At 46.8% G+C, this 26,150-nt stretch overlaps 1 protein-coding gene across 1 annotated transcript in view; it reads right to left on the reverse strand.

Moving 5' to 3' along the window:
• LOC144829347 (magnesium transporter NIPA2-like) overlaps positions 1-26,150 on the reverse strand; it is a 131,817-nt gene that overhangs the window by 73,500 nt on the left and 32,167 nt on the right. The window contains exons 2-3 of the mRNA XM_078688400.1: positions 18,739-18,821; positions 1,310-1,462 (exon numbers count right to left, since the gene is read on the reverse strand). Coding sequence (XP_078544526.1) covers positions 1,310-1,448 — 139 coding nt within the window. The 5' untranslated portion in view covers positions 1,449-1,462; positions 18,739-18,821. The remainder of the gene's footprint in view (positions 1-1,309; positions 1,463-18,738; positions 18,822-26,150) is intronic.

A 26,150-nucleotide genomic window follows, 5' to 3' on the forward strand; every position in this document is an offset into this window, starting at 1 on the left:
CAGTAACACTGAAGTCTTTTTCTTTGCGTTGTCCTAATTAAGCATAGACCTAGTCTCTGCTGTTTTTGCTTTTCTTCTACACAACAGGGGTATAATGAGCTTCGCCTGGCTGGCTATTTCCCATTCTGCCCTCTGTTGAAGCCCTGCCTTTAGCACCATAGGTATGTGAACAATAGTTAGGACTGTATTGAGATACTGTAGTGTATGCTGTGAATAACGTATGCATTTTGCAATTGTAGGACTGTGCTGTTTCTTTCTACACTTTGATGGCCAGGCAAAGCCTACTTTTACTACCCTCCAGGTAACCTAAGTTTGTTGCATAAAAGACTCTCTTATCATACATACTACGAGTATTAGGTACAAGGGTATACCGTGCTTGTTATGCTTATATAATCTTGCTCTACTTACAGCTTCTCCGCCCTCCCGTTCCAGCCTTGCAGTCCTGCTGTTCCTGTTATCCCTCGCTTGATCACCACTGTGTGTCTGTTGTTGATCAGACCCAGGGGTTGTCGAGAGGTGGAACCCTTTTTGCATCGTACCATCCTGAGGACAATTGGGACGTAACACGCACACGGTGTGCGCGTAATCGCAAGCTGGTGGCCGGCAAAAGCCTTTGGTGGCACTTTAAAAACCCGCTTACAAAATATCTCCCAGAACAGCGCATGCGCTGGCTAAGGCGAGACCTAAAAACAAATGGTGATAAGTTGAAGGACAGAAGCAAGCCAATCAATCAGAGAGCTGGTTAAAAGGCTATACTTGAGGGGAAAGACAAGTACAAGACAGATAAGTTGGGACAATGAAAGCAATCAAATAAGAAATCAAATAAGTCACAATACAGGCAACAAATGATAAGCAATTAGTGGGCTGTAAGCAACTCTAACTTCTTGGTAAGCCCACAATATGTCTTTTGTCTGGTAGGCTAGACCTAAAAAGGAGAAACTAAATAAAAACCGGTCTGTGGAGGAACCTAACAAATAGTGCATTAGGAAATTAAATACCAAAACTATCCAGTTTTTCCAACTGTGGCAATTAGCACATACCCACAGAAACTCAAATATTTCAGTATAATGGATTCAATATTAAACAGTTTAATAAATTGCTTAGGTCAGTGTAGAAGTCATTCACTCATTTTCAAATCATGCATAGATTTTGCCATTGAAAACATCACCTTCTAGTCAGGAGTAAAATGGCATTCCAAATGATAGGCCCTTTCAAACTCGATACTGGCAAGGATTGCAAGATAAAAGCTGTTAATTTGTAAACTTCATTAACTAAAATATGTAAAAAAATAGCAACAATAATTGCGTACCTGCTCTGACAGAGCCACGCCCTGACAGCTTAAGAAGCCCCTTCTTCTTCAAGATAAAGCTTCCTCCTATGAATATGCTTGAACTTATAGCCAAGGCCAGCCCAATGTAGAAGTCATGATTGGTGGCGACGGCCTCCATAACTGCCTGAACAACTAGGGGTTAGAAAAGACAAATTGTCAGAACACCAACAGGCAAAAAGAAATAGTTGTCACAGGGGGCCAGATGTAGGTAGAATAGATTTACCGATTCTTAATTACCGAATTTTACCGATTCGGTAATTAAGAATCGGTAAATCTGAGGGGTGGATATGTAGGTATTCCAGATGTGCTGGAATACCGAAGCGGAACAATTCGGTATTTACCGATTCGGTAAATACCGAATCGGTAATGCCCATTCATTCCATAGGAATGAATGGGCATTACCGATTCGGTATTTACCGAATCGGTAAATACCGATTTTCACAAGGGTGCAGGGGGTGTCACTTTGACACCCTCTGGTCCCCCCAAAACAGGCTCGGGTGCCATGTGGCAGGCATACATGCCCTAAGGGCAGGTCTGCCTGTCATATGGCATAGGTGTGCATGCACACATGTGCATGCACACCGGAATCGGTATTTTACCATTAAATTGGATTTGATGGTAAAATACCGATTCGGTAAGGCTTTTGGGACTCAGAAGAGTCCCACCTACATCTCAGATTTACCGAATCGGTAAAAATACCGATTCTGTATTTTACAGAATCGGTAAATTTACCGATTCTGTAAAAATAAGCCCCTACATACCATTTCTTCAATACCGGTCGGTAACGGCCGAAAATACAGATTTTCGGCCGTTACCGACCGACCTACATCTGGCCCTAAATGTCAAACGTTTCTTGCATACTTCACTTATAAAAGGTAATGAAATGTTTGGTCGTGTTGTCCTGTTGCTTTTGTTAACAAATGAAATGCTAAGATGTTGCAATGTCTGTGCACAGGGTCTGATTATGACTTTGGAGGTGTGGGAGAGGGGTGGCAAGCCACTGCCCTGCACCGCCAAAGTCGACTGCCAGCAGCCAACCAGATTAGGAGTTTTCTCCTGGTCTGGTGGGCGGTCCTTTGGCATTCCCATGGCGGTTCCTTTGAAAAAGGCACCGCCATGGGAAAACCACAGCAAGTTCCTGCACGCCATGGACTGTTAAGTCCATGTAATGCAGTGACCATGCATGCAGATGGGGGGCACATGGCATGAGGCACCAGGGGGCCCGGTAGGGCCCCCCTTAGTTTCCTGACCGCCAGCAGCTTCATGGTATGAACACCGCCGTGAGACCGCTGACAGTGAGGAATAGATTTGCAGGGGCTGTAGTGGCCCTGCCAAGCACATTGCAGCCTCACACTGCCGTGCCACCGCCCTGATGGTTGTGGAGGTCCGACTATTGTAGTTGTAATACGACAGTCGGACAACTAGTTCGGCAGTCCCAGACTGCCACCGCCCCTCCACCACGGGTTTGGAGGACCGTGGACTGCTAAACTCATAATCAAGCCTGTATGGTCTCCTATGAATTCATTTCCTTTTTTTTTTGTTAACTTTTTTTTTATTGAGTTCCAGACAATGAAAAATACATCGTACAAGCGGCACATAGTGCAGCAACCAATTGGGGTACATTTCTTATTTTGATCTGTGGAAGAACTATTTCTTCTCACTCTCTGCTACACCTGCATACAACATATGTGCTTACAATCCACATCCTTATCACCTTCCAATTAATTTGTGTGAACTTTGAAATTAAGTATTTGTATTTGGTATTTATTGAGCACGTTTGCCAAACCTTCATGATGTTCGAAGAAGGAAAAAGAGATCAAATGAAAACCTGTAAAGAAAATTGAGATCAGTGCTGTGAGGAGCGTTGTTTGTTAATGTGAGCAGACTGGAGGATTATGGATAGTTTTGCGAGGGACGGGAATTTGAGTTGCAGGAGACGGGAGTCCTGTCTGATTAAAGAATGAGCATGCATGTATTTACTGTCCTGATGGATCGACGTGATAAAACCGGATTTACATTTACATTTAAGATATGTTGATACCCTTGTCCTGATGAAGCCGAAAGGAATCATTGGCTAAAACGCGACCGTGACTGCGTCAACAGACTTTTGAGGAATCCCATTACTTTGATTCATGTTTAAAAGGAAAGCGCCTTTTGAATAATTGGATTAGAGGTAGAATTCCTCTGGCGCATAGGGGATTTCCTTAAAGTGTACCACTCGGAGTAAGGAGTGTACACTTCCATTGTTTTGCTCTTGTTAGGGTTGTTATGTTTTTATTTATGTATATGTTGTATCTGTTGAATATAATGTGTATATGTATTGTACCATATATATGAATGTGATTTATATGTTTATGTCCTGTACATATTATGTTTTCATATGAGGAAACTCTGATTTGATTTGTTTATGTTCAACCCTGTCATTTGACACGTATATGACTTAGAACTATGGATAAATAGAACCTCTTCTTAAATAAATGATACATCAAGGTAATTAATGGTACCTTGGATGAAAATAATCGTTGGATTGGTCCCTCTGTACCTTTTTCTTTATGTATACATCTGTGATGTTCTATGCCCATGTATAGGAGGGTGATTTGGGTATAACCCCTTTTTCTTACTTGTATCGTGAGGATTCAAAAAGGCATGGAGAAGTCGATTGTAGCAGCTTGAACAGATGTTGTAATGCTTTGGGCAAGAGAAGCCATTGAGAAATTTCTAGAATATTGTTGCGGAGCTTGTGCCATTCTCTTGGTGCAGTTTTTGAAAAGGCGTTATTGCAGACGGTCTTGGTTCAGGTACCCAGGTTGGCAAGAGTCCAAGGGCCTCTGAATTTCAGAGTTCGGAGTGGCCTATAGAAGATGAACTTGGTTTTTAAAAAGTGTATACTGTGCCATAAAAGGCACAATGAATTAATACCATGGCCTTGAAAAGGACTCTTTTTTTTTGCTAGTAGCCAGTTTAACTGGCTAAAATTGATGACCTATGTTGACATCTTGGACTGGCTGTTAGCAAATGGGCCACCACATTCAGATTTGCTTGTAGACATTTCAAAGACTTGTCGGCCATCCCAAGATAGCATGTGTTACCACAGTCAAGATGTGATAAAACCAGTGAATGGACCATCTGCATGTGGTGAATATGGGTCACACAGAGGAGAATTTGTTTGATTACCTTTACCTGCCAGAAGCAAATTCTAGCCTCAAACGCCCCCTGCTGCTCCAGGTATACAGATAGTAACACTAAGCACTGACTTGATAGGGTCAAGTCACAGGCCAAACAACAGTTTCAAGCTTGGTGGTTTTATTTTTAGTGATTAACAGTTGAGTCTTGGCTGGGTTCTTCAGAAAGTTGGTAGACATCCAGTGATGTTCCTCTGCCAGGGTGTTGGTGAGGTTGATCAGTAGTAATGTAAGGACCAACAGCCTGATTCATGAAAAATGAAATCTGCGACTCTCAATTTGCGATTCACAGCGAATCGGAAATCGAAAGTCGCAGATCGGAATTCATCATAGTTAGCGATAAAATAAAGCGAATCGCACACGGGCGCAAAAATCGATAGCGACAAAAGAAATTCGCCGAAAAATCGCTATTACCCAGATAATCCGTCTCTATTTAGCGCCATAGCAAATCCCCATTAGCGAAATCTCGCTAGTAGCGAGATCGCTAAAACGGGAAGTCACTTTTCGAGCACAGTGATGACATCACATCCAGGAAGCAGGCAGTTCCCACCCCCATTCGGAACTGTGAGGCTGATCTCGAGGCTGCAGCTGAACAGAGCTCCTTCCAGGACACCTCCAAAGTTGCTAAAGTAACCCATTTGTGACAGCAGCAATGTCAGAGGAGCCTGCACCAGGGCCCAGTGACACCGGGCGCAAGAGGAAGCTCAAGTTCTCTGAGCAGGAGTTGAAGCACCTCATTGAGGGAGTGGTTGAAAACCACTCCAAACTATTTGGGAAGGACTCCAGGAGGGTGCCGGAGATGGAGAGACGTCGAATCTGGCTTGGGATATCTGCAAAAGTGAACGCTGTGGGCGCGACACACAGGTCACTGGATGAGCTCAAAAAGAGGTGGTACGACCTCCGAGGTCGTGCCAAGGAGAGGGTGGCAGAGAGGCTGGGCAAGACATATGCTACTGGGGGCGGAGAACTTACTGTCCCTCCCAATACCCCCATGGAGGACCGCGTGGAGGACACCCTGGAGACAGAGGCGTGCATAGGTGTCATCAACCTGGACTCATCCCGACCCAGCCAAGACAGCCAAGGTAAGTGGCATGCGACTGCGACCCTGTCCCCTAACAATGGTCATGGCCCTATAGCCTCCCATATACATCGCAAGTCATGCAAACAATGCACATTAGGTCATGCCAAAAGCATTGTGGAACATGTAGTCTGCCCATAATGTAAAAGAACCCCAATGCAGCCTCACATGTCCCAAAATAATCAATGCCAAAGCCAGGCAGGGAATGTCAACCAGCATGCATGTAGCAACTGCACGTGTGACAGATACATGCAAGTAATGTACGTCCAATTCCCCTCACAGGTGGCGCCGACAACAGCAGCGACAGCGACATCCTGCATGTTGATGAGTCACGAGAGGATGCCGAGGAGGTGCCAACACCGACACCTCCCGCACCATCAGTCGCAGCACCTCTCCCCGCAGCCAGGGCAACACCAACTGTGCCAGCACCATCAGTCGCAGCACCTCTCCCCGCAGCCAGGGCAAGACAGACAGCGCCAGTACCATCCGGCGCAGCACCTAACCCTGCAGGCAGGGCAAGACCAACAGCGCCAGCACCATCCGGCGCAGCACCTAACCCTGCAGGCAGGGCAAGACCAACAGCGCCAGCACCATCAGGCGCTGAACCTTTGACAACCACAACTCCACCACCAGCTGAACCATCTACATCTGGTGCAGCTACTGTGGTGACAGTGCACACACCCACTGTGGGCAGCCAGCAGAGCAGGCATGTCAGGGATCGCCAGCAGAACACATCACGCAGCGGCAGGAGGGGGATGGCTGTGCGCATGCCAGGCCTGAGCATTGAGCGCAGGATGCTACGCATACACCAACAGCAGGCACGAGGGCAAGGGGCCATTCAACTGCAGCTAAACAACATTGGCCGCAATGTGGCCAATATGGGTGAGAGGATAGAGCGCATGACGACAGCCATGGAGGCCAACACTGCTGCGCTCATATCGCAGCGCAACTCCACCCGCCGCCGCCACCGGCAGCTCCTTACGCGCCTGTCAGCCTACACCCGCTCTAACTATATAATCGGGAATGCCACCTCCCAGCTCTCACGACGGTCCCTGGCGCAGCAGCAGCAGTTGATCCAATGCGTTGAGGATATTGGACGAGTGTTGGAGCAGGTCACCACTGCCGTGCTGGCACTCCATCCTACTGGTACAGGCAATGGGGGGGGGGGGGGACGACACCAGTGAGGGCACCTCCAGTGTCAGCAGCCTGTCTGCCTCAGTGGTTGGCTTGTTACGCCGCAGCACCAGGCCCACTACAGGGACACGTGCCGTCCCAGAGGAAGAGCCAGAGAGGCGTTTGGGGGCTGCGCGCCAGAGGCGCAATTGAGTTTCATGTACATTTCCTGGAAAATGCTGCTGATACAAGCATGTCCAGTGTCTAGTTAGGAGCAGTATGGCGCAATACTGCTGGCATTTGATGAATGTAGACATAACATTATTATTGTGAATTTAACAATAATATTTATTCATGCATCATACATGGGCCTCCTGTCATTATTTACATTGGCATGCAATTGTGATTTGTTGGGTGAGGGGAGTGTGGGCTCTAGAAACTGTTCATAGTGATGTCGTTGCGGCGTCTGTGTCCTTCAGCTGGGTTCTCCCCGCGTGCATGGCGCACATGTGCTGGTGGCCGGTCATCCCCTTCCGACTCACTGCCAGAGATCTCTACAGGTATCCGGCGCTTGGTTGCAATGTTGTGTAAAATTGCGCACACAGCCACAATGCGGCAGCACACATCAGGACTGTAGTACATGGCCCCACCTGTCTTGTGCAGTATGCGGAACTGGCTCTTAAGTTGCCCAAAAGTCCGTTCTATACAATTCCTTGTCCGTATGTGAGCAACATTGTACCGCCGTTGCTGTGGTGTATCAGGGTTGAGGTATGGGGTGAGGAGGTATTCCCGGAGGGCGTAGCCACTGTCACCTGAATGAGAGGAGCAGAGGGTGAGTGCCTGTGCTGCGCAGCTACTTCATTGCAATGTGACATTGTTGACAAAGTGTACTTACCAAGTAGGTGTCCTTCCCCAAAGTCTCCCCTGGCCAGTCGTGTGTGGAGGCCGCTGTGCCGGAATATGAATGAGTCATGGGTACTCCCTGGGTACTGGGCCACAATGTCAGTTATGAATGTCTTGGCATTGCAGACCATCTGTATGTTAAGGGAGTGGTAGGACTTGCGATTCCGGTACATGTACTCCGTCGCAGCTGGTGGGCAGGTGGCGATGTGGGTGCAGTCTATGCATCCTATCACAGATGGGAAATGGGCCACATTGTAGAATTGTAGCTTTGTCAAGTCCAGTTCCTGTTGGCTGGTGGGAAATTTGATGTGTCGGTGTAGCTGGGTAAGCATTGCGTCAACAAAACTCCTGAGGCAGCGTGACATGGTGGGCTGGGATATCCCCCCAGCAGCCGCTACTATCCCCTGGAAGCTCCCAGAGGCCAGGAGGTGCAGGCTACACAATACCTGTACATGTGTAGGCACAGCATTGGTCCGCCTTGTTGGGTGCTGCATCAGGGGGTGAAGGTCCTGTATTAGCTGGATTATCATTTCCCCATTCAGGCGGTACTTTGCATATATCTGCTCCCTGGTTTGGCCCAGCAGGGTGACCCGCTGGCGGAATATCCTGTCCTGTATTCTGCGTCTCCTCCGTGCTGCTCGCTGTAGCCTTCGCCGCCTGACCACCATGTACATTCCTGGCATTGTGAGACTCCAACTGCTGCTGCTGAATCTCCTTATGTGTGTTTGGTCAGGCCTGCACCTGTTCCTGATTGGCCAACGGTTTTTCAAAAATATTTTCTAATGGCTTTTATGGTTACCACCTGCTTTGGGTTGTCCTTAATTAGCGCCTCGCTAATAGAGAATTTGTGGTTTTTCGCTATTAGAGAATTTTCATGAATACCGATTGCGCTTGTATTGCGAATTCGCAAATTTTTTCTCAGACTCCGTGGTTGGGCGCACTCCTGCCGGGAATCTGAGAATCTATTTGCGAATTCGCTATTTTTTGTTTGCGCTTTGGATATTTTCTTGATGAATGCCGATTAGAGAAATTGCGCCCGCAATAGCATTTTCGCAGCTATTGCGGGCGCTATTTGGCTTCATGAATCAGGCTGCAAATGACTTCTGCAGGCGCAGACTAAATATAAACCGTATATTATCAGTGGAGATCTAAAACTGCACCTCTAATTTGCCGAGTAGCAAGCAGTCCTGCAGGTGTCATGTAGATGTAAAAAAAGAGAGGACATAGAATGAATCTATCGGGCATCCTGCAAGAAATAGCCCTGGACTCTGCTGCAAAAGGCAGCATTGCCAGTGGGAAAAGAATAGAACCATTGAACTGTCAGTCAGACAGTCTCTGACACAGTATGAGATGGGCAACGGTGTTAAATATTGCAGTAGAACCTCTCACCATGATCAATTATACACTACCACCAGCTTTAATTGTTTACATATTGCTTTGGAAAGGTTTATTCTTGAATCCAGACACGTACTTTAGGTTTGGGTAGCTAAACATACTGTAGAAAATTGTCTTATTAAGACACTCAGTTGGAGGAAGAGCAGAGAAGCACGAGACACTCGGACTGTTCCATAACACTTTAAGGACCACAAAGAAAAGATACAAAAATAGTCGATGTGTATTAAGCAAATACCACAAATCTGACCGAAGATAAAAACAAGCGCAATCTAGACAAAACTTCAAAACTTCAGATCATTAGTATAATTAACTTCACAAGATTCCTGGAGACGAAACACAGGCTTGTCATTACACTTTCAAACTGCTGAGGAAATGTCAACCTGAAATACGAACTCTGCATTGAAACTATGCAACCCAAATGGTTATTCTAAAAGGAAGAAATGTATAATAGACAAAACGAAAAGGCACTTAAGACACAAAATGCATTTAAAAGGCAAAGAAAAACATAATCAGGTTCACAGACATGTTTTAAACAATCTAGGCAAGAGTGCCAATGTTCTTCTTCAAGTTTGTTTACTCACGTTCCCACCATAACAACAGTTATTATGCAATATCAGTATATAGATATGAACATTACAATGAGGACTTAGACCAAGCTTAAAATGTATAGTTATTTTTGGTGGAATGTAAGCTACAAGCATGGACTTTTAATTGCTTAATATTGTTCAGTAAATCATCTTGTGGGACGAAGTATTCTGCATAGCTTGGTGAAGCTGTAAAGCTCTACCCTTTTACATTTTCTGGACAGCCCTGTGTATTCCCCAGTGACCCTGACAATCTGGCATGCACACATTTTGTCAACATGTCTGGGTAGAATTTTTTCATTTTTTGCAGTTTTATATAGCTCAGACTTGGCCCAAGGGCATCAGAGCAGTTTACAAGAGAACCAGATGTTAGGGAGTTTAGGTGATTTGCCCAGAATCACAGGATGTTAAGCCAAGGCCAGAATTTGAACCAAACAGCAGACTTCCTCGTAAGCTGAAGTCATGCATCATTGGCTACCAGTGGAGTATTACAACCGAGCCTATCCTTCAGTATTCTATTTAACAGTGGCTCGAGGATTCTCTCCTCCACCTCTAACTAGACTACCAGCATCCCTACTATTCATAGTAGGGATAGACAGGGAACCTAGTGTCAAACATAGATCGGTTAACAAGGAAAACCTACTTCATATAACTACCGCTCATCAGGAACGAATCACTATCAACCATAACATCAAATCGATGCTACTCAACTGTAGATTGACGGTGAAACATGCAGCGGATATTTCAGAACTCATCATTTTGCAAGACTTGGACCTTCTGATTCTCACTGAAACCTGGCTCAATGATACCTCCTCCCCTGTCATCGACATATTAATCCCCATGCCATTATCAGACGCAATCTACTTCTTAAAGCAGGGGTAGGGGGCATTCAATTTGGGAATTGTAAGTGCGCTACCCACCCGTGAGGGTTTCAAGGCACTTTGGGGGGGGGGGAATGCAGCTCTGCTCATCCGAAGAGCCAGGTCTTGAGAGTCTTCCTGAAAGTGTTCAGGGAGGGGGTGCACTGATGTCTATCAGTAGCTCGTTCCAGGTCTTGGCTGCAATTTGGGAGAACGATCTTCTGCTTGCTCTGGCTCTATGGATGCGTGGGGTTTCAGCCAGTGCGAGGATGGAGGATCGGAGGTTTCTTTTGGGTATGTGGAAGTGTATTCTGTCGTTTAGGTATTTGGGTCCGTTGTTGTGTAGGCATTTGTAGGCGTGAGTGAGGATTTTGAAGGTGATTCTCCTCTCCATGGGGAGCCAGTTGAGTTTTGCGGTGGAGGGGTCTCTGATGAGGGAGAGGATGAGCTGGGTGTCTTCGGCATAGGATATGATGTTGAGGCTTTGTAGTCGGACGATGACTGTGAGGGGAGCCATGTAGATGTTGAAGAGGGTCGGACTCAGAGACGACCCCTGTGGGACTCCGCAGGTGATGCCCGTGGTGGCAGAGAGGAAGGGCGGTAGTCTGATCCTTTGGCTTCTTCTGGTGAGGAACGATCGGATCCAGTCCAGGGCCATTACTTATATGCCGGCATCATGTAGTCTGGTGATTAGTGTGTGGTGAGAGACGGTGTCGAAAGCTGCAGATAGATCGAGGAGAATGAGGTCTGAGGTGTGGCCTTGGTCCAGGAGGGTGCGGATATCGCCTGTGGCGGCTAGTAGAGCAGTCTCTGTGCTGTGGTTGCTTCGGAATCCGGATTGGAACGGGTCGAGGACGCCATTCTGTTCGATGAACAGTGTCAGTGCCCAGTTGACTGCCTTCTCTGCCACTTTGGCCAATGAAGGGGAGAAGCGAGATGGGCCGGTAGTTCTTGAGGTCCGTGGGGTCGGCCGTGTCTTCTTGAGCAGGGGTCTCACTTCTGCACGCTTCCCGTCGTCTCGGAAGGTGCCTGTTCAGACGGTGGTGTTGATGGTGTGTTGTAGTTCGGGTGCAATGGTGTCCGTGGCTCTGTGGTAGATGTGCGGGAGACAGGGGTCAGTGGGGGCCCCAGAGTGGATGCCTTTCATGGTTGTGGCGGCATCCTTGGTTGTGATCGGTGTCCAGTTGGAGATGGTGGGCTGGTTGGTGTCTCTGGTGGGCGGGGGGGGTTCGGCTGTAGCGTCTTGTGTGTGGTCGACGAAGTTGTCATAGAGTGTTCTGATCTTGAGGTGGAAGTAGGTTCCAAGTTTGTCGCAGAGGTCTTGGGACAGGGTGATGTCTGTGTCTTTGCTGCGTGGGTTGGTGAATTCCTGAATGACACTGAAGAGTTTCTTGGAGTTGGTGGAATGGGGAGGATTTTGTTGGGAATGAAGTTCTTTTTGGTTGTTCTGATTTGATTGTGGTAGTCCGTCATGGCGTCCTTGTATGTGGAGTAGTTGTCGGTTGTCTTGGTGTTCCTCCAGTTCTTTTCCAGGCATCTGCAGTTGCGCCGGGCTTCTTGGAGATCGGAGGTGAACCAGGCGGCCTTCCTGGTGCGCTGTTTGCCGGGGTTGCGTAGCGGGGCAAGCTTGTCTGCGCAGTTGGAGATCCAAGTGTTCAGTCCTCTGGCTGCGGAGTTTGCGTCGGATGCCCTGGTGTGGTTGCCTTGGGTGAGGGTGACGTTCAGTTGTTGTTCGGTCACCTTGCTCCAACTCCTTCGTAGTGGGTTTATTTTGGTGCTTTGGGCTTGTCGATGGTGAAGTGGACGCAATGGTGGTCGGTCCATGGTGGTTGCGTTGTGTGGCTGAAGTGAACGTTGTTACCTGCAGCGAAGATGGGGACGAGGGTGTGCCCTGCTCTGTGTGTCGGTGTAGTGATGAGTTGTTTGAGTCCGATATCTGCAAGGTTGCCGGGGAGGCTGGTGGAGTTGGGGGATCACTGGGGTGGTAGTTTAGGTCTCCGATGAGTATGTAGTTTGTTGATGCGATGGCGTGGGGAGCGATGAAGGTGATGGTGGTGGTGGTGAAGGGTGTCCGGCGGCTGGGGTTCTGTAGATGAGGGTTCCTCGGAGTGTAGTGTTAGGGCTGGTCTGGATCTGGAACTGCAGGTGTTCGGCAGAGGGGAGGTTTTCGCTGGAGGTGGTGAGGCGGAAGGTGCTCTTGTGGCCGATGGCGAGGCCTCCTCCCGGACGGTTGGGGCGGTCCTTCCGCTGAATCTTGTATCCATCCGGGATGGAGGTGTTGATGGCTTGGGCGGAGGCGGCGTCGGTCCAGGTCTCCATGAAGAAGGTGATGTCGGGAGAGAGAGAGTCAAGTAGCTTCCAGATTTCCATTGCGTGTTTGTATACGAAGCGCTCGCTGAGGAAGATGCATTGAAGGGTGTGGTCGGTGCTGGCGTCAATTGTGTTGGGGCTCGAGTGGAGGCAGAAGAACTGGCCGTGTCATGTTCAGCGAGGACTGTTGGCAGTCTCTGAGAGTTCCGGGATTGAGTGCGAGGAGGGTGGCGGATTCGTAGTGGTGGATTGTCATAGATCCAGGGTTCCTGGTGCTGGTCGGGTCGCGGACGGGCGCAGACGGGCTTGGCTTAGGCGCGCCTTTGGTGCGCCAGCGGCACGACCGCATAGCGGCCGCCATTTAGTAGGGGAGGTGGGAGGGACGGCAGCTGGGAGACAGGGAGCGGGCGTGGATGGGGGCGGGCCGCAGAATCAGCAGCGGCGGTAAGGGAGCAGGGACAGACGGAGATAAAACTACAACGTTGAAAAAGAGTCGATGACACAACTGAAGACAAAATTAAAATTAAAATTAAAATCAAAGCAGACAGTACCAACAATTACAGGCGCAGCGAGGCAGCAGAGCACACAGGAGGAATATGCCGGCGCTGGCCTTGAACACCTCCACGGAGGGGGCAAGAGAGCTGAGCGGCAAGTGCAGGTGGGGCGAGCGTTGGCCTGAGAGCACGGTCTGTTGTCATACCTCAGACCCTGCTTGCATTCATCGCTCCAGCCTCACTATAAAGCAATTATTCGAGAGTTACTTCTAAGCCTGTCGGAAAAGCTATGTTTTTTGAAGTTTGCGGAATGTCATGAGGTCAGTGCAGGATCGGATCTCTAGCGGCATGGAGTTCCAGTATCTTGGAGCCAGTGTAGAGAATCTGGATCCTCCAAATCGTTTCTGTTTGAAGGAAGGTGTTGTCAAAAGATGAAGGTGGGCGGATCTTAGGTTACGAGTTGGGTTGTATCTTTTGATCATGCTGTTAATGAATTTTGGGGTTTTGTCATTCAAGGATTTGTAGATGATGCATCCCAATTTAAAGGCGCATCTCTGTGGTATAGGAAGCCAGTGAAGTTTTTCAAGGAGGGGGTTGACATGTTGGCGTTTGTTTTCCTGTAGAATCAGTCTGGCTGCCTGATTCTGTACCAGTTGGAGGCGGTGAGTGAGGTAAGCTGGGATGCCAAAATAGAGGGAGTTGGCGTAGTCAATGTGCGATATCACTATCGCAAGGACTGCCAGAAGTTTAGCTTCTTGAGTAAGGTACCTGCTGATTTTCTTTATCTTCCTAAGTTGAAAGAAGCAGGTGGAAATGGCAGAACCGATGTGGGATTTCATGGTGCGATCCCAGTTGACCACCACTCCCAGTGTTTTGGCGTTTTTGGATGGGGTCGGGGTTGACCTAGTTCCTTGGGCCAGAACAGAGAACTCCAGGGGTTGCGTAGGCCTCCCGTAAGGATTAGTTCTGTTTTATCCGGGTTCAATTTCAATTGATTACTATTCATCCAATCCCGGATGAATAGCATTGTCGATTGAAATTCGTGAATGGAGGTCGGGGAGTTGCTAATTTGAAATACTAGCTGAAAGTCATCCGCATAATTGAAGGTTTAAATGTTCCTTTCTTTTAATGCGTGGACTAAGGGGAGAAGGTATAGATTGAATAGGTGAGGTGAGAGGGAGGAGCCCTGCGGGACACCACAAGTAGTCTTAATCATGGGAGTTGTGAAGTCACCAAGATGAACTGACTGGGATCGATTTGTGAGTAATGATGTGATCCATTCTAGGGCAGAGCCTTCAACGCCTGCATCCCTGACACGGTCGATCAGGATGTTATGATTGACCGTGTCAAAAGCGGCCGAGAGATCCAGAAGCACCAGGGCTTGAGAGAGGCCCCTGTCTGCCTCGTCTCTCAGAGTGTCCAATACTGTCAGAATCACTGACTCTGTCGAGTGAGCAGGACGGAAACCTGCCTGATGGGTTTCAAGGTATTCCGATTTCTCCAGGAAGGCAGATAGGCATTTGGCTACATGGGCTTCAAGCAGTTTAGCTAAATATGGAAGCAGTGATATTGGACGAAAATTAGTTAGCGTTTTAGGGTCAGCTCCTGGGTTTTTTTAATAAGGGGATGATTATGGCTTTTTTTTAAAGGACTCTGGTACCTGACCCTGGAGCAGTGACTCATTTAGGAGAGTCACGGCTGGACTTGGGCAGGCAGTGAATATTTCCTTAAGGATCCTTGGAGGACAGCAGTCTCTAGGAGATCCCGATTTTACTTTGACTGGTAGGTCTGTGAAAATTTCTTGGTTTATTTGTGGGAATTGTGCCAGCTTTTCTGGGTTCTTAGGTTTCATGCTCATCATTGACAAAGACAATAGAATACAACTGGGTGACATCCTACTCTGTGACTGGTCGGATCATCAAATTTCTTTCCACATCTTGGAAAAGGCCACGTGCAGACAGGGCCAACCTTGTAAAGCTAAACAACTGACTCGCAATTTGAGAGACATCAACACCAATGTTCTAACATCCATCACCAAAGACAGGCCTCAACCCCCTCAACATGAGCAAGCTTGACAAGCTTTCCAATCATAAATTAACACGAAGGCTAACATTTTTGATACCATGGCACGGAAACAACTCAAAAGGATTCCAGTAAAACAATCCAAACCTTGGTTTAATGGTGCCCTAAATGATGAGAGATGCCAGCTCAGACTCTGAGAGACTTTGGAGAAACACACCTCCCACCACAAGCCTCTTTCAGCTAAGGAAGGCGAGAAGTATTTCCAACAAACACATCCGCATCGCTAAAACAGACCACTTCAGGGCTCAGCTGGGTGGCGCTATGAATAGACCTAGGAAGCTCTTTGAAATCATCAAGCAACAAGCTAACCACTCCTGCACCACTATCTCGACTCCCTTGTCCTGGCTTCCTAGTAGTGAAGACTTCTCTGAAAAATCAAGGAAAATCGAAATGGAGCCGATACCTGTCTCTCCCATTTTGCGGCCTCTTAACCACACCGCAACATCAGCTGAGTTGGTGGAACCTTCGCGTTGTCCTTACCATTTGGTTGTTCCCTCAAAAACGACACCTCTAGGAATTCCTTTCTCCTTCCAGATGTCACAGAGCTGCTCCACAACATGGCGTCCCTTAAACATTCCAACCATTTCAGTGACCCACTTCCTGCTAAGTTTTTCAAAAATCTCAATACGGCCATTCTCCCCCTGTGGTACCGCATCATTCATGAATCTGTCTTACAGGGTAGGATACCGGATTGCCTCAAGATGGGGCAAGTCAAGCCCATGCCTAAGAAGGCCACCTCTGATTTAGCTGATCCTAACAACTTCCGTCCTATCACCAGCATCATGACTCTTGCTAAATTGCTCGAGAAATGCGTCCACTTACAATTATGTAACCACATAGAGAAATTTCAACTACTTGACCCATGCCAGTGGGGTTTCAGAGCAGGAAACAGCACTAACGCACATTGTTGATGACGCCTTGAGATCCCTTGATCAAATTGTCCCTTGTCTCCTGATCCTTCTGAACCTGTCCTCAGCATTCGATACCATCAAACATGCAAACTTGATTGCTCTTCTGCAACATAGGATGGGTCTCACGGGCCCGGTCCTGAATTGGTTTGCCTCCTTCTTACATATTCAAAGAATCAAATGTAACCACTCCCTTGCAACCAGTGCCCCTGTTACGATTGAAGTTCCGCAAGATTCCGCACTCTCACCCACTCTTTTCAACCTCTTTATGGAACCACTTACTGTCATTCTGAACCACTCTAACATTCAGTACTACATGTATGTGGATGACAAGCAACTGTACTTAAAGATCTCCTCACAAGAGGACATAAAAATGCTAATTGATGCACTCTCACAAACTCAACAATGGTTAGCACAGAACCATCTTTTGTTAAATATTCTCAAAACTGAATTCCTTCTGATTACTCCCCCCAACCACTCGGCACCTACCCTGGATTGGCTTAAACAATTCACTGCTCTTAATTGCACCCCTCATGTGGTTGACTCTGCTAAATCGTTAGGCAGCAACATGGTCAAATACCTAAACATGCAAGCACACATCAGTGCAACTACCAGGGGAGCCAACTTTCAACTCAACACCCTTAAGAAAATCAAGCCTTTCCTTCCCCTAATGGCCTAATGTGCAATCCTTGGTTATATGGCTTGTTGACCCTTGCTGGGCTGCCCAACGCTCGCTTGGCCCCACTCAGAGCTTATCTTAACGCATCGGCCAGGCTCATCACTGGCTCCAGAGAGCATGATCACATTTCCCCCGACCTTTTGCAACTAAATTGGCTAAATAAATAAATAAAATAAATCTATCGAAGATAGGATACGCTTCAAGATAGCTTGCTTGAAGCATTAAACCATACAGTACAACACCCCGGCTTACTTGGCTAATAAGCTTGAACTATCTGGCTCATGTTGGAACTTAAGAAGTATGTCTACCATACTTTTGAAACCTCCCAAATTCAAAAAGAAAAAAATCTTACAATCGTGCCTTCACCGGACTTGCTCCAAGAATTTGGAATGCCGTGCCTTCCAAGATCAGATCCAATCCTTCGACTGCCTCTTTCAAGAAACATGCCAAACGGCTATTCTGGAGTGAACACTAACAGCATCAACTTGTTCTCATGCCCGGTCTCCATGTTTGATTCCTATTCTACACCGTTGTTTCAATTTATTGTATTCTTGGCTGATAATTGGTATCTTGCTCTAGGACAATTGATTCTTATTTTACACTGTTGTTTCGACTTACTCTATTCTCGTCCGTTAATTGGTATCTTGCTCTAGGGCAATTCTGATTAGGTACAGGTAGAACCAACTCCCCATCTCCTGACCTTGATTGTTCCCCCACTTGTTTGACAGTGTGTGGATTTATCTGCACCATTTGTTCAATTGTGTTTTATTTGTGCCTCCGCCACATCTGTACAGCGCTTCGATACCCGTAAGAGTCTTGTTCGCGCTTTATAAAACATTTCAAATAAATAAACTTGACACAGAGGAGGAACCAGCATCAGGAGAAAAGAAACTGAGCCAAGAGTGGAATCTCAATATTGTGGCCGTTCTCCTTCTGAACAGGGCCCCAAGTCCGGCAAAACCCCTAGAGTTGCCTTGCTGCTTGTCCTGCAGAGAGTAAAAGGAAGCCCTTCCTCCCTGCACAAGAAGCTGAAATGCACCAGGTAGATATAACTTGAGTCAAGCGGAGAAAGCCAAGCCACAGTGCAACATGGGCTGTGTAGGGAAAAAAAGGTATTCCATTTGGAATGGATTTTAACAAATGAGCATCTGCTGTCACTTGCAATACACCATCCCCAGTGGTTGCAGCCAATACACAAATAGCGACCTGTCTAACAAATATTAATTAGGTAGGTCATTCTGCGACTCTATGCGATTTGCTCTTTTAAACTGACCTATTAGTATGTAGGTTGGTTTTCAAAATCCAAATAGATTCACATATAGTCAATGTGCAATTTTCAACCACTTTTTGTCAAAGGAATACAAGCACTTCTGGCCTGGGGTTCACTGAGTCGGAGAATCTGGGCCGGATTCATAAACCGCATTTCATAGAACATCAAGTAGTACCACTTACTTACTACGGAATGCAATTCACAAACCTATGTGTGGAAATTTCCACCTCCACTTCTCCTAGCTTTTTTATTAGGAGATCTCCAAACACGTAAATATACTACTTAGAAGTAAGCTGGGTGTGTGGTAGGAAAATGGAGAATATCTTCTCCAAAATGGGATTTAGGGAAAAGTAAGGTGGGGTGTATGGAGGGATGGGCTATCAGATGTATTAAATCTCAAAGTGGTTAATAAATGGACATAGGGAAACGGGTAAGGTACAAGAATGTTGAGGGAGAGATTCTTGTTGAGAAGAGGTCATAAGGTGTGAACAGAGAATTAAATTGAAGGCAAGTTTAAACAAAGCTGAACTGTGCAAAATAAAAATCTTACCTTTAATCAAAAGAGGAGTATAAATGTAAACTTTGTTTCTACTGCGTGAAACATTGCATATGTTTTTCACAATTTTTTCCACTCTGAAAGATAGAAAGGTTTTGTTAAAATGCATTCCTATGCTTCCACCAAACTCATTAACCGTTGATGTATAACATTTTAACTCGGACCTGTGAACGTGTATGTTTTCATTCCTAAGAAATACATGTATTTTCTCTTGCTTATGTAGCCATGCTCATTATACTAAGTAAATAGTAATACCACAGAACGTGCCATTTCTTGCCGCAAATTGTGTCTTTTCATACAGCATAATCTAGTAAATCCTGCTCCACCATTTTGTCCTTCACTGCCATATAATTCAATAGCTATTAGCACACTGTCTGCTTAGAATGTGGAGGTAGATTCTGTAGAACAGTTTGTTATGTTTCCTAACTTAGGCCCAAGTAGCAAAGCGACCTTTTACCTACATTTGTCCTACCTTGCTCTGTAGAACGGTTCTTGCTATGACCTTTTACCCAGTTAAGTGCTGAATAAATGTTGATTGGGTTCCTTGAAACTAGCCTTATTTATTATACATGAGGATTCTTAGCATCATAACTTAATCCCCTGCACATGAGGTACATAACAGGATTAAGATACTCTGTACAAAAGTCATCTCTATCTTCATCCAAGGGCGACAGGGCTACTTTGAATAATTATAACTATTGATTTAGGCTCATCTACATAATTGTACCCACAACATATCTATTGTGGTAGAACCCCCGAGGTTACCCTTTTGGTATAAAAGAACCTCACCTTTGCTAGGTAACAAGAGGAGACGCATCTACACTGACACGGACACAGAGGCCCCTGTACGCTAAGGCTTCAACATGCAGCAGTCTGACATCCCTTGCAGGGTGTCCAACTCGTGACCAAGACGGGATCCTTCATTCTCTCCCATCAGGTAGTAGGGTTGGCTCTTTCCTAGGGGATTCTTGGCTTCACACCCAGATACATGCTAGGTACATTTAGGTACACTTAGAAGGGGCACGCCTAGTGGAGTTCACTAAGAATATATGGCTGCAAATTATTTGTTGCTTAGCACCATCGTAGAAATGTATCTACTATTTACTCGGTTGGTACTTGCAATCTTTTACATTTTCTTCTGTCTATTGATTGTCGCAACAAACATGTTTTATACTAGAATGGTGCTGGTTCAATAAATGCTTATTGAAAAAGTCCCCAACATTTATTCTGTGTATCTCTCTGAGACTAAGTGAGTAAGATTGACTGAGCAAATAGTACTGTAGTGTATCCACGATCCCTGAAGGGTCAAGGGTTATCATGCTCAATGGTTGCCAAAAACGATTCACTCCTTGGTAGGGTTCGGGGGCTCTGGGGGGCAAGATGGCGGCCGTGTAGGACGGTCGGGAAGCAGCTCGAGTGAGGAGATGCGGTCTGGAAATTTGTAGGATTCAGAAGAACCCGAACCCGAACCACGCACCCGCAGTGCCGATGAGTGAATATATGACTCGATACGCGAGGATATGCATAAGCATAAGATAAGATAATGAGCATTTAAAAGATCCAGCCACCTGAGTTGAGCGCAAGAAAGACAAGGAAAAAAAAACGCGACCAACACTGAAGGAGATACCGCCGCATGAAACTTACTTGTGGTTGGCCGCTTCAGCGGCTTCTGTTGGAACTGTTACGGGCTGGGAGGAGGCGGAGAGCCCTATTGGCGGCCGGTTTGCGGGCAGAGGCTGCGGAGTCTGCGGAGTCGGCGTCCAGCAGGCAAGCTCGGCGGGGTTTGCTGGCTGAGGCAGCGGAGGTTGCGGAGTCGGCGTCCAGCAGGCTAGCACGGCGGAGTTTGCAGGTGAGGCGGTTGAGGCGGGACCTGCAGCACAGGAGGAGGGGACAGATTGAGGCTCTGGAGATTCGATTGAGCCAGCGGCTGTACTCCCCCTGTAGTGTTGAAAACGCCCTGAGAGCTCTGGAGGCTTTGGAGGCTCTGGCGGACTGCAGCCCCGAGGGATCAATCCGGGAGCGCAACAGCACGAGGGGTGCGGTGCAGTTTGGGCTCCTAGAAAGGAGGAAATCTCCTTAACTCGGGCAGCGAACCATCACGTGCACAGACCTTCAGTCTGAGCGCCTCTAAGGAAGGGGGGGGGAGCCCTGGCCGGGGAGGGGAGCAGCAGGGCAGGGAGGGGGAGGGCGGGAAAGAATGGGGAAAAAAAAGACAATTTTTGAGATGGAAAGGAGTAAGACTAGCACTATGAGCAGAATGATATACATGGATAACAGTCATTGTAGGGAGAAGAAACACAGCAATAATGTCAGACATTAGGATTTGTACCATAAATGCAGGGGGGTTAAATGATTGGAAAAAAAGGCAAAGGATATCACACTGGGTAAGATCTAATAATATAGACATACTCTGTATTCAAGAAACTCATATACCCTGGGATAAAAGGAAGCTGCTGGATATCTATGGGTATACGCTGATAGGGTGTTCATCACAAACATCGATGATAAGAGGTGTGGCTATTTTAGCTAAATGCAATTTGGGGGGAGCGAAACGTAGTAAAACGGATGGGTCTGGTAGATGGGCCATAGTGGAACTGCAGATGGGGGTTACGCTGTGTGTAATTTATGGCCCAAATGAAGATGAGCCAATGGTTTTTGATAAGCTGGAGGAAGAACTGGCTAATTGGGCAACCCCGATGATAGTATGTGGGGATATGAACATCACAGCTGACTGGAAACAGGGAAGCAGATACACAGGGCGTAAACGGCAGGTAAAGAGGGCTCTCGACTCTCTAATAGAGTCACACGGCCTGGGGGATGTTTGGGGACTTAAGATGCCCGGGGATCCAGGGTATACATATTTCTCACATCCCGCACAGAAATATTCTAAACTAGATTATTTCTTTGTGACAAAGGGAGAAATCTGTAAGGTTAAAGTTACCAAAACCCCAAGAATTATTTCGGATCACAATCCTTTGATACTAACATATAAAATCCCTAGTACTCAAAGGGAAATCTCAAAGTGGACGTTTGAAAGGAAACTCCTAAATGACGAAAGGTTTGTCAAACACATTAAACAATGGGCGAAAGAATTTTTTGAAATGAATAGATATAGTGCATCTAGAAATGGTGTATGGGAATCCTTTAAAGCTTCATTAAGAGGGGAGACAATCAGCTGTGCAGCCAAATTAAGGAAAGAGGATAGAAGTATCTTGGAGAAACGTACATTAGAGTTAGCAGAAGCTGAGAAATGCCACATAATGGAAATAGCTTCAGGTCAGGATAGTTCGGAAACGACTAGAACTATGGCTTTGATCAAGGGGGAGATCCTAAAAATAATTACGCAGAAGGAGATCGGTAATTATCAGACACACAGAGCAAGGAGATATGAGACAGGCGAGCAAGCTGGAAGAGTCCTAGCCCTCCGTATTAGGCAAGAAACGAATAAAAATAAAATTGCGAAGATCAAATATAATGGTGTTGAGCATACAGACCCTAAAGCTATAATGGGGGTATTCCAGAATTTTTATCAAAAATTATATGATCAAGAGACTGGGTTGGTATCAATTTTGCATGACTATGGGCCATCATGCCCTTCGCTGGGGGAGGAGGAGAAGACGCGATTGGACTTAGACATAACATCAGAAGAGATCAAGACTGCTTTATATGAACTAGCAGCGGGTAAGGCAGTAGGTCCAGATGGGCTACCATTAGAAGTTTATAGGGCTCTGGAAGACGAAATCCTTCCTATGTTGGTAGACCTTTTTAATGGAATAATCTGCACTGGAATGATCCCCGACACATGGAAACAAACCAACATCGTAATATTTCATAAGAAGGGAAAACCGGCGGAAAACCCTGGCTCGTATCGGCCAATATCATTGATAAATTCGGATGCAAAACTCTATTCGAAAGTATGGGCCAAAAGACTAGGGAGGGTAATTGGCCAACTTGTCTCACCTTGGCAGCATGGGTTTGTCCCGGGTAGGGGGACAACGGAACACATTGCGCGAGCAATCTCGCTGTTTGACTCGAATGCTGCTACGGGAGGAGATATGGCCATGATCCTTTTAGATGCCGAAAAGGCCTTTGACCGTGTAGTATGGGATTTTATGTGGGAGGTTTTAGCTAGAAGGGGTTTTGGAGAAAAGTGTAGAAATGCAATTAAAGCTATGTATAGAGATCCGGTAGCCAGAATTAACGCAATGGGTTTGCAGTCGGAAGAAGTGGTGATTAGGAGAGGAACTCGACAGGGGTGTCCCTGTTCCCCGATCCTTTTTTCTCTCTTCATCGACCCTTTTATCAGGAAAATCCTTGCCTCTGATAACATATCCCCAGTCATAACCAATGGTCATAGCACTAAATTATTGGCATATGCGGATGACCTGGCAATCACCACTAAGGATCCGCAAACGGCAATGATTGAACTAACTCATCTTGCGCATGAATTTGGATTATGTTCTGGCTATAGGCTTAACACCGAAAAAACAATAATAATTGGGACTAGAAATATCCATAAAAGAGATCCAAGATATGTGGATTCTGCAGTTTATCTTGGGGTAAGAATCAATGCTAATGTTGGGAAAATTATCGAGGAAAATTATCTGCCTCTACTTACCTCAATAGATAGAGAACTCAGAAGATTAGATGTTTTACATTTATCTTTGATTGGGAGGGTGAATGTACTGAAAATGTCAATGTTTCCGAAATTGTTGTATTTATTCCGTGCCATACCCTTACTAGTAGAAGAGGGTTTGCTTAAAAAAATGGAAGCAGTTTTTGTAAAATTCGTGTGGCAGTATGGGAAAATCCGGAGATCATTAGCTCGACTTTCTGCACCATTAGAGGAAGGAGGGCTATCTGCACCCAATTTGAGGCTGTACCACTGGGTTTGTTTACTGCTGCAAATGAATTATTTGTTGAGAAATGATGTTTTAGAAACTCCACCTGGCTTTTATAGAATTCCTTCAATTTATGAAGTATTAGTAGGAGAAAGGGCTCGGGGGCTCCTAACACGAGAAATTAATGTTTCATACTTTAAAAGGAGTAAAAGTAAAGTAATGCTAAGTGTATGGGGTACTTGGAAGGCGATATTGAAATTCCTGAAAATCCCGAAGATCAATGGTATGATTGACCTTTGGAGCTCAAGACTTTTTTCTCATCTTGGAGAGAATAGAAACAGCAGCTCATGGAAGGCGCTGGGTATTAGATATTTGGGGGATGTCATATGTGGGGATGATTTATTGGAGTTCGATATTTTACAACAGAAATTTGGTATTCCGGCTACCCACTGGCTCCTGTATAATCAAGTCAAGCAGACGATTAAATCACTCAGACCGAGATTAGTATTACAGGAGATAAATCCTCTTATAAAGTATGTAATAAATGGCGGCAAGAAGATCAAAGTAGGGTATAGTTATCTCTTGAAGGCGCTGGGTAATGATATTACACAGATAGAGTCTGCTTGGGCTCAAAGGATAGGGGATCCAAATGTAGACATAGATTACGCGCTCGCACTGAACAAAAAGGTATTAAGAGCAACTAATTTAAAAGCACAGCACTACAAGATGGTCTTCAATTTGTATTATACCCCTGCAAAGTTGTTTCAATGGGGGTTAAGGGATAACGATGAATGTCTGTAGGAGAGTAGGGTCTGCAATCCTATGATCACCCAGATTTTTGCTTTTTGCTGCACTGGTTTACGACTTTCCCTGGCTGTGGGCCTGCTAATCAGACCCACAGCCTAGCTGTTCTCTCTATCCAAATTGTACTCAGGTACTGAATTGGCACTGGGCCCTCTCCAAGTCCCTGTACCCAGGGCTGAGGTGTACCCAGAAGTCTCCCAGGGGCTGAAGCATGTATTATGCCACCCCTGGGCTGACTAACTAAACTGACACAACTGGCTGCACGACAGCTGGGGCAAGGTGGTGTACTCACCCTTTGCTTTAGATATAGTATACCTATATCTAACCCTAATATGGACACACAGATCTCCTATCAGTCACTCCTATGGCAGGCCTTAACAATCCTGAAGGCAGAGTGCTTGGAATCGTGTGAGATGGTGCTCTGGCATGAGCTGAGCCTGTCTGCGGCTTTCGGGATCCATCCCTTAGCCGTTTCCATGATATCGCATACCATATACTCTTAAGTGCATTATAATCCTCGCGGTTATATGCCAACTCTGGTATCGCTTTATCAAAACATGTCGAGTAAGGTGTCATACGAATTGGAATACTAACCCCTCGCCAATTCTGGCGACGGGGTTAGCATTCCACCCTTCTAGAGGGACACGACATGTATGTAACCCCTAACCCCGGTTAAAGTCAAACAGAGCCTCAGCTCCACAAAATGGATGCTGCCACCGAGACACAAGTCTGCCCTCCTGCTGCTGGGAGTCCTCCCAGAGCAGGAGATAAGGACAAAGGGTTTCCTGCCAGGGGCGGTGCCAGCACCGTCCCAGACAGGGTTTTGTGTATTGTAGGTAGGCAGGGCTTTAGAGGAAGGTGACTGCACGTGGCACCCCGGTGCTCACTGTGCATAGGCTGGCTGGAACCAGTTCCAGGGTCACTCCAGACCCTGTGCTGGGGAAAAGCCCGCCAAGGAAGTGGGTGTAACCACCCCCCTCCTAGTCCCACCCCTAGGGCAGGACTTAGTCGCGTGCCAGCCCCTTTTTACAGGATAAAGGTAGGAACTGGCCCCCTTCCAAATCAGATCATCTTTGAATCCTGAAACTACTTTCCACGAAAGGAACTCAAGACTTCTTCCTAAGATTTCTCCCTTGTGACTAAGGAGTAGTCACCCTGCATCCGCAGGCACCATCTTAAGAACACTGCGGTCTGCTGCAAGTCTCTCCTCCGGATCAAGACTGCCCAGCTCGACGAGAACCGGCTTCCCTGGCACCTCTGACCTCTACCTGCATCATCAGTCACGCTGAGATTCGTGGGTGTGACGAGACCTCGAGGGACCGGCCATCTTCAAGACTGCACGACTTCTTTCCAGCAAGCCCGCCGAGTAATTTCCTGGTGAGTGCTTTGGGGTCCGAGAAGCCCCGACCCTGAGCAGCTCCAGCACCGAAGTGCAGCCTCCCAGCATCTCCACGATCTGCGTGGGGCCCTTCTGCTTTTTGCTGCTCACCGCGTTGTTTGGCTACTAGCCCGCTGGCTTGTGGCCTTCTGAACGACGCCCGACGACATTTCTGCTGCTGGTCTGGTTGCTCCAGGCTGGCCCTAGCTCCCTTCCAAAAGAGGAGCACCCCGGACCCTCCTGGTCCACTCAAGACGCCATTTTGAGTCCACCGCGTGGGCTTGAATTAGCCAAGGCTTGTTGCCCAATCCTGGGTAACTTCGACGCCGACAGCTTCATCCATCGTGGGACAGCTCGCCTCTCCATCCTGGTCGCCGACAACG

This window comes from Lissotriton helveticus, chromosome 4_1 (assembly GCF_964261635.1).
Source record: "Lissotriton helveticus chromosome 4_1, aLisHel1.1, whole genome shotgun sequence".
Lineage (NCBI taxonomy): Eukaryota > Metazoa > Chordata > Amphibia > Caudata > Salamandridae > Lissotriton > Lissotriton helveticus.